This window comes from Hibiscus syriacus, unplaced genomic scaffold (assembly GCF_006381635.1).
Source record: "Hibiscus syriacus cultivar Baekdansim isolate YM2019G1 unplaced genomic scaffold, ASM638163v2 tig00111095_pilon, whole genome shotgun sequence".
Lineage (NCBI taxonomy): Eukaryota > Viridiplantae > Streptophyta > Magnoliopsida > Malvales > Malvaceae > Hibiscus > Hibiscus syriacus.
In genome coordinates, this window is record NW_024062980.1 from 3,611,794 (window position 1) to 3,621,267 (window position 9,474).

The 9,474-nt window shown below is 32.3% G+C and overlaps 1 protein-coding gene across 1 annotated transcript; it reads left to right on the forward strand.

The window, feature by feature from the left end:
• The first annotated feature begins 5,700 nt into the window (after window positions 1-5,700).
• On the forward strand, window positions 5,701-8,402 carry LOC120152790. Its single transcript, XM_039164922.1, has 7 exons — window positions 5,701-5,883; window positions 5,973-6,068; window positions 6,168-6,289; window positions 6,416-7,097; window positions 7,317-7,466; window positions 7,557-7,770; window positions 7,894-8,402. The coding sequence occupies exons 1-7, from the start codon at window positions 5,701-5,703 to the stop codon at window positions 8,400-8,402; spliced, it is 1,956 nt and encodes a 651-aa protein (XP_039020853.1).
• The last annotated feature ends 1,072 nt before the right edge of the window (window positions 8,403-9,474 follow it).

Genomic DNA, 9,474 nt, shown 5'->3' on the forward strand with positions numbered 1-9,474 from the left:
TATATATATATATATATATTATAGATATGATTATTTGAATTTATATATTTTTAAAAATAATTTTAATATCGAGAGTACTTAAATAGTTTACTTTATTATAATTATTTATATTATTATTGGACATACAATTATATGATATGAATATGATACAATAGTAAAAATAATTAAATTAATATAAAATATAAATTTAATACAAATCTATAAGTATATTAAATTTTGGCTTAATATATTTTTTAGTGTCTAAACTATATCTCAAAATACGATTTGGTGCCTAAAGATTTTTTTTTACTAACAATAGGTTCATGATGTTTCTAATGTTACAACTGTTAAATATGGTCGTTTTCTGACACGTGTCATGCATATAGAATTTCAAACATTATTTTATTTTACAAATTTTAATATTAAAATTTAAAAACTAAAAAAACCTTAAATTTTACATCTCCCGTCATCGAGCGGTCACCATAGGACTGTGGCTGTCACTATTAACACCATCAGAATAGTCTTGTCACCGCGACCAAAACCTATTCTCCCACCAACCTTGAAACTACATTGATTGTGGTGAAAACGTCGTGAAGAGTCGTTGGATTTTTAGGTTTTTCGTTAATGTTTGTTGGTGATTATGATTACTAGAGTTGTTGTACGTTACACAGCTGCCACTGTTGAGTTTCTCGTACTGCTCCCAAAAAAATTGGATCGGTGGTTACCCTTAATCGTCGGCAGTGGGGGATGGGAGGGAGAGGGACGACATGGGTTGGGGGTGGGTTGATTTTTTTAAAATAATATTTTTATTATTAAAAAAATATAAAGGTATTAACCTAAAAGTGTAACAGAGAAAACTATAAACACCTAAAAGTATAACGGAGAAAACATTAGACACTTATTATTAACAAAAAAATTCTTTAGGTGCCAAATTATATTTTGAGGTATAATTTATGCACTAAAAAATGTATTAAGCCTTAAAATTTATATCGTACAAATTTTTATAACATAAAAAATATAAAATTCTTTAGGATGTTTCATCTTTTTATATTTAATGTATTTACAAGGATGTATTTACAAGCTCTTAAGATAGGAGTAAGAAAAGATTATTATCACTTTTATATTGTGCTCTACATTTATATAGTTCCATAACACGTTATCAACACGATTTTGCTCATAAATGTTTTTCTTACTAAAGATCAAGTATTGTCTCTATCTAAAATAATTTTTATTTTTATTAAAAATGTATATCATTGAATGAAAGAATCATGTCGTCTTTACTTCTAAAAGTTTCTACAATTCAATGCTAAACTTAAATAGTTTTATTGTTTGATTTTCTTAAAATCATTAACTTTTGATAAAGTTTACGCCATTGAATAGTTTTAAATAATAAATAAAATTTAAACATTTCATGTTGTTTAACTTGCTTACTTTAATGTTCAAATTGTTGAACATTTATTTTGTCTTTGACCAATTTATTTATTGTTATGTTATTAGCATTTTATCATATTAAAGTTTACATGAATATATATTTAATAATAATATTTATCATTTATTTTAATTAGTTTATTTGTTTTAAAATAGTATATCAATGACAAATCTTGTAAAATTAGAATTCATGGCTCTAGACATTTCCAGAAATAACTATTTGTCATGGATTTTAGATGTCATAATTCACCTAGATAAAAATGGTCTAGGTGACACTATTAAGGAAGAAAATAAACAATCTACTCAAAATAAGGCTAAAGTCATGGTATTTCTTCATCGTCACCTCTATCAGGAACTAAAATCTGAATATTTGACAATTAAAGATCCCCTTGTTCTTTGGGATAATCTAAAGGAAATGTATGACCACCATAAAACCGTTACACTTCCTAAAGCTCAATATGATTGGTTGCATTTGAGATTACAAGATTTTAAATTGGTAAGCGAATATAACTCATCTATGTTTCAAATTACCTTACAATTGAATTATGTGGTCAGAGTATCACTGATGAGGATATGTTAGAAAAAAAATACTCCATTTTCACGAAAATTATATTGTCTTGCATACACAATATCTATAAAAAAAGGTTTTAAGAAATGTTCTGATTTACTATCTTATCTTCTTGTGGCTGAGCAAAACAATGAATTGTTAATGAAAATCATGTGACTTGTCCTACTAGTGTCAATCTATTCCCTAAAGTGAATGCAACATCTTATAGCGGAAAAAATAAAGGCATCACTAACAATGATGGTCGTGGTTATGGACAAGGTCAAGGTCATTATCATGGTCGAAGACATGGACAAAGTGGTCATTTTCAGAAACCTTATAACCACCAAAACTGGAATTATAAGGATAATAAGAATGATAAAGATCAGACTAAAGAAAGCATAATCTTTAATCTATCAGTACGGTGGTACAAATCATTGGTCTCATTCTTGTAGTACACCAAAGCATTTTGTGGACCATTATCAACAATAATTAAAAGATAAAGGAAAGAAAATAGAAAAAAAATTCTTTGAGGAAATGACAAAAAAGAATATGACATGGATGGTCAAGAACTTGAATGTTTCTAATTATATCATTGTTGGTCAAACTCACTTGAATGTAGTTGATTTCTTCACCACCCCTGAAGGAAATAATTGATATTTTAATTTAATATTTACAAGAATAATGTTTATGTCAATTTACTTTTTAAACAACATAGTTATTATGTTTTAAATTTTTTTAAAATACTTATATGTTTTGAATATTTTCATGATATTTATTTATTTTAAAGAATATGATTACTTCTCAAATACAATCTGTGATAAATGGTGAAGATTTATGTTTAGCAAATAGTGCAACTACTCATACTATACTTAAGCATAAGAAATATTTTCTCATTTAACAATGCAACAAGCTAATGTTAATATTATATCTGGAAGTACTAAAGCATAGAAGGCTCTAGAAGAGCAAACATACTATTGCCAAATGGAACTAAATTTCAAATTAAAAATGTGTTATACTCTCCAAAGTCTCAAAGAAATTTATTAAGTTTTAATGATATTCGTCTGAATGGATATCATATTGAGACTATAAATGAAGGACATATGGAATATCTTCATATTACGAGTATAACTCAAGACAATAAAATAAGTTTAGAAAAATTGACAACAATCTTTTATGGATTGTACTACACTAGAATTAATACAATTGAAGCACATGCTATTATAAACCAAAAGTTTACTAATAATTTTATTATTTGGCATGACCAATTAGGCCATCCTAATTCAATTATTATCCAAAAAACTATTGAAAATTCATGTGGTCATTCATTAAAGAACCAACAGATTCTTCAAAAAAAAATTCATGTAATGCTTGCTCTCAAGGCAAATTAATTATTCGACCATCACTAGCTAAGATAGATTGTGAATTTATTAATTTTTTGAAACGTATACAAGGTAATATATGTGGACCCATATAACCAACTTGTGGGCCATTTAGATGTTTTATGATTTTAATCGATGTATCGATTAAATGGTCACATGTATCCTTTTTATCAGCAGCAACCTGGCATTTGTGAGGTTACTTTCTTAGTTAATTAAATTATGAGCACATTTTCTAGATTTCCCTATAAAAACAATTTGTGTTTATAATGTTGGCGAATTTACTTCTCAAACATTCAATGATTATTGAATGTCAGTTGGAATAAGTGTTGAACATCATGTAGCTCATGTTCATACACATAATGGTCTTGCAGAGTCATTTATTAAACGCCTTCAATTAATTGCAAAACAATTACTAATGAAGTCAAAACTTCTAATTTTTGCTTGGGGTCATACCATTTTACATGCAACTTCATTAATTCGCATCAGGCCAATAAGTAATCATAAATTCTCCCTATTATAAAATGTTTTTGGTCATGAGCCAAATATTTTTCATCTTAGAAATTTTGGGTATGCGATATATGTTCATATTGCTCCACCACAACGCACAAAGATGGGTCCTCAGAGGAGATTGAGAATATATGTTGGATTTGAATCCCCTTTAATAATTAAATATCTTGAGCCTTTTACAAGGAATTTATTTACAGCTCGGTTTCTTGGCTGTCATTTTAATGATCAGTTTTCCCAACATTATGGGGGGAAATAAACAATTGGGAAAAGAAATAAGTTGGAATGAATTATCATTATCTCATTTCGATCCACGTTCCCAAAAATATGAACTTGAAGTTCAAAGGATAATTCACTTACAAAAATTAGCAAATCAACTATCAGATGTTTTTACTGACCCTAAAAGAGTGACTAAATCACATATACGAGTTGTGAGTGCTCGAATTAAAATTGATGTCCTTTCGAGACAAACTGTAGTTACTAATGAGTCGCTGGTACGCCTAAAACATGATAGATATGTAGGTTCTAAGGATAAAAATCATTGAAAAAGAAAAGGAGCTATTTCTAATGATGGTCTGATCAAATCTAAAAAGTTTCTAAAAGATATTAAAAGATCTCTAGAAGATAAATTTAACATGACTTAGAAACCTAATAATGAAGGAGGTGTCAATAAATTATGCCATATCTTGTAATAAGTGGAACCGAAATCAAATCAAAATTGATGATTTATTTTTAAAACCCCAAGATTTTGTTTAATGACTAAAATTTAAATTTTGAAAGTTTAGTAGCCAAAGTATAAAGTTGGGAAAAGTTTAGGACCAAAAAGGTAATTTTCAAAAGTTTAAGGGCTAAAAGTGTTATTTTAAAAAGTTGGGTGTTTTGAACCTAGTTCACCCCCAAAGAAAGATGTTTTGGTGGGAATCAGATTTTTGATCTGGAATTTATGTTAAAAGCTATAAAGTGTTCAAGTTCGGTAAAATTCAGTAAATCTGATCGAATAAAATTTTAGAAAATTTGAAGATATTAAATTAAGATTAAGAATATTATTTCAACATTTTAAAATGATGAAAAATAATATGGATCATTGAATTTGAGAATTTATTTTCATGTTCAACATAGACCGTTGGATGAAAATGACAAGATTGAAATTTTTGGAAAGTTGCATGGATAAAGTTCTCAAGGGAACAAAATTTTGTTCATCTTTGACTTTGGAAGATGATAACCAACATGTGGCTTGGTATGGATGTAATTATCATGTTTCATTCATGGTAAAATTATCATTTCCCTTTAAATGAATTTTAAATTCATTTAAGCTTAAATAAATGACAATTTAACATGAAATTCGCTAGAAATTTCATGAGAGATGTTCATCTTCATCCTTTTGGGTGTGAACCATAAACCCTAGATTATGATTAAAATCAAGATCAAACAATATTAAAGCTAAGAAGAAGCTTAAGGATTGTTGAGTGTAGCTGATGTGTAAAGTTGTTGATGTGTAAAGCTGACGTGTATATGCAATTGTAATTAGTTGCTAAGTTTGTTAGTTTGTTATAGCTGAGTGGTTAGATAGTTATGGTTGGTTGCTTGTTATATAATGGTGCATGAGCTATGAATAATACACATCAATAATAATCTTTGATTCTTCTTGTATACTGGTTACTTAACATGGTATCTATCGCTATAAGTCCTGGAGGATTTGTTTCTACTTCAAGAATTGCTAAGCTTGGTAGTTTTGATTTCCATGGTTGTTGGTGATAATCTTCTCTTTTGAGCAGAATCAAGATGTTTACAAACAAGAAGGTTAATGTTGTGCTTGATGAAGCGAATTTCTTGCTCTAGAAGTAGCAAGTGCTTCTCACAGTAATGAGTCACTGGCTTGAACGACTGTTCACTGGTGCATTAAAGCCTCCACCAGAGTTTATGGCTACTGAAGATGGGATAATGGTTCCAAATGAAGATTATGAAGGCTTTATAGCTCAGGATAGTGCGTTAGCATCATGGTTGTTATCGAGTATCAACCCGCATTTACTCTCCCAGTTTGTTGGAGTAGAGACTGCATAGTTTGGAATACATTGCTGCAAATATTTGCCACAAGATCATCCATAACTGTTATGAATCTTCACTGTAAACTACAGTCTCTCAAGAAAGATGAAGATCGCATGCGTGTGTGCTTATCTCTGGTTAAAGAAATATGTGATGCCTTAACATCCTATGGTAGTGTTGTTCCCACAGTTTGTCATATTGCAAGCATATTGAAATGATTACTTCGAGAGTACCAGTCTTTCATGGAAGTTATAACTACCAGTGGTGACTCTATTTCCTTGGAAAAGGTGAGCATAATTTTGATTAATGTTGAGACTCAGTTAGCTGGTTTTGCTGCTCAAGAAGATTTAATGCTGACAAGTGCTCATGTTGCTCAAGGACCAGAAACTGTTAAGACTAGCTCTAACTTGTATAATTATTGGTCAAATCATTCCTCGTATTCTTGAAGAAAGACTGGTGGACGAGGTGGCCGTAGTCGTGGCCGATCGCGTGTGCAATGTCAACTGTGTGGGAAACCTGGTCATCTTGTTGATAGGTGTTGGCAACACTTTGATGAAGATTTTCATATTGTATCTACTAATGTTGGTCGTTCTCAGTATGCAAGAGATACAACCAATGTTAATAACGTCTCTTATGACAAAGCTAGTTGTGACTGTTGTTTGAATGAGACTCGAAGACAACTGACAACAGAGAGTTCTTCTCAGGCTTACTCAACTACTAGTTCTGCTCAAGATCAATGGGTGGTGGATTTTGGAGCCACTCATCATGTGACACACAACTCTGGTAATATTACTCATAGACCAGAGCACGGTGCTCTAGGTAAGCTTATTGTAGGTAATGGTGTGTCTCTGCACGTTAACATGATTGGTGATGGTACTCTAGTGACACTATTTAAGTCTTTGCTATTAAATGACTTACTACATGTGCCTAGAATAAAACAGAACCTTCTCTCGGTGTCCAAGTTTGCTAGGGATAATAGTGTATACTTTGAGTTTTATGATCAAGGGTTTTGTGTTAGTGATGTTGCTAGAAAAGAAGTGTTGTTGCATGGTCGTATTGAAGGAGGGTTGTATGTCTTCTCAAGAGAGAGTTTGTTAGGTATTTGTGGTAATTCTTCAACTAATTCAACTGTTGTAGTCGATGATTTTACTCTTTGGCATCAAAGATTGGGTCATGCTACCTATAGTACTATTGTAGATGTTTGTAAAACAATTGATGTAAATATTTCTAAAGCAATAAATAAAATGTGTAAAGCTTGTTGTGTTGGCAAGATTCATAAGTTGCCCTTTTCTAATTCTTGTATAGTGTACAATTCACCTTTCCAACTTGTATTTACTAATATCTGGGGACCATCGAATGTGGTATCTAATGGATATCGATATTACTTGTCTTTTTTTGATGCCTACTCTAGACACTCATGGGTGTATTTTTTGAAGGATCGATCACAAGCTGTAAGTGTGTTCAAGTTGTTTCAGCAAATGGTGCTGACTAAATTTGGTGTTACCATCAAAGTTGTGCAGAGTGACTGGGGTGGAGAGTATCGAAGTCTCTCTTCTGTTTTAGCTAAGGATGGTATATCTCACCGAGTAGTTTATCCACATACGTCTGAGTAGAATGGGGTGGTTGAGAGAAAACACAAACACATTGTTGAGCTTGCCTTGGTACTCTTAGTTCAGGTTGCAATGTCTTTACAGTACTGGTATTATGATGTTGTCACTATAATTTATCTCATCAATCGTCTTCCAACAAAGGTACTGAGTGGGGTATCTCCTCTAGAGAAGTTATGGGGAAAGAAACCTGATTATAGGTTCATGAGGGTGTTTGGCTGCAAATGTTTCCCACATTTTCGAGTGTTTCAAAGACATAAGCTGGAGTTTCGGTCTCACCCATGTACGTTCTTAGGATAAAGTCCACAACATAAAGGCTACATGTGCTTAGCCAATGATGAGAGAGTTTATATCCCTCGGTATGTCGTGTTTGATGAGTCAATTTTTCCATTTGCATGTGATATAGCTCATCATACAACATCTAATGATTTTGCTTCAAAATATGGTGCTATTGAGATTGTTGTTGATGTTAATAAGTTGCATGATATGAATAATGGTGTGTGTGGTCTTACTATACCTATTGAGTCATGCAAAAAAGTGACACGTGGCAATGTGTCTGACATAGCAGGAGGAGAGTCCTTGAATATAGGTGAATGCTCAAGCTTATATTTGGGTGTTGATCATAATACTATTGTTAATAATTATATTGTTGTGGAGAATTGTGAGGCAACAATGAATACAAGTGACTCTCTTGGACAAGATGATGTGGAGTCCAGTGAGCAAAATAATGTGGAGTCCAATGGACAAGATCATGTGGAGCTCAGGATGAATCTTCATCCTATGCTTACCAGAAGCAAGTGTGGGATCTTCAAGCTTAAGGTGTATTCAACTGCTTATGCTACTATGAAACCTGTCAACGTACAAGAAGCTCTTCAGTTACCTCATTGGAGAAATGCAATATATGCTGAACTTTAAGCCTTGTAGAAGAATGATACTTGGCCTCTCGTGCCTTTGCCTGAAGGACGGTCAGTGGTGGGATGTAAGTGGTTGTTTAAGTTAAAAAAGAATCCTAATGGGTCTATCAATCGATATAAGGCTCGTCTTGTAGCCAAAGGGTACTCACAGGTACCAGGTCACGATTTTAATGAAACATTCAGTCCAGTAGTCAAGTTTACCACATTGAATATGGTCTTGGCTTTAGCTGTGACAAAGGGCTGGCAGCTACGACAGATTGATGTAAACAATCATTTTTTACATGGAAACTTGAGTAAATATGTGTACATACAGCAGCCACCTGGGTTTGAACAGAGGGCTCCTGATGGTACACCATTAGTGTGTAAGCTTCAAAAAGCCTTGTATGGCTTGAGATAGGCACCTCGGAGCTGACATAACAAGTTAAACCGATGTTTGTTTAATATTGGGTTTAAAGAATCCAAGGCAGATACTTCTTTGTTTGTTAGATGTGTTCAGAAAAGTTATGTGTACATGCTAGTATATGTGGATGATATAATAATTACAGGCGAGTCGGATGAACAGGTTGAAGAAATTGTGAAGTTGTTGGGAGCTGAGTTTGCATTAAAAGATCTTAGAGAGTTTAGTTTCTTTCTTGGTATTGAGATTCATCGATCTGGTGAAACATTGATCCTCAGTCAGCGAAAATTTATTGTGGAATTGCTAATGAAGACTAAGATGATCAATGTTGGAATTGCTTCTACGCCTATGCTGGTCACATCGAAGCTTACACAGGGTGATGATGGAGATCTGTTGACTGATGCATATGAATATCGCAGCATTATAGGAGCACTTCTTTATATTTTTCACACTCGCCCTGATATTTCATTTAGTGTTAACAATGTAACATCCTAAACATCGGGTCGGTGACCAAAAAGGAAAGAAAGAAAAATTAGTAGTTAAATTGTAATAAGTTGAAAAGTTTAAGGATTAATTTTGAAAATTATATTCAGGGCTTTTTGCAAATATGGAAGACTTGAAGGGTAAATAAGTCTTTTTGATGGAATGAATTAAAAACCCTTTTAGGGAGAGATAT

What these genes read in the sequence shown, in the direction of transcription:
- LOC120152790 (XM_039164922.1), top strand. Translation starts at nt 5,701, where the DNA reads ATGAGTCACTGGCTTGAACGACTGTTCACTGGTGCATTAAAGCCTCCA. An exon ending in TACTCTCCCAGTTTGTTGGA is followed by an intron (nt 5,884 to 5,972) that starts GTAGAGACTGCA and finishes TGTAAACTACAG; the next exon opens with TCTCTCAAGAAAGATGAAGA. An exon ending in GGAGTTTCGGTCTCACCCAT is followed by an intron (nt 7,771 to 7,893) that starts GTACGTTCTTAG and finishes CATGTGATATAG; the next exon opens with CTCATCATACAACATCTAAT.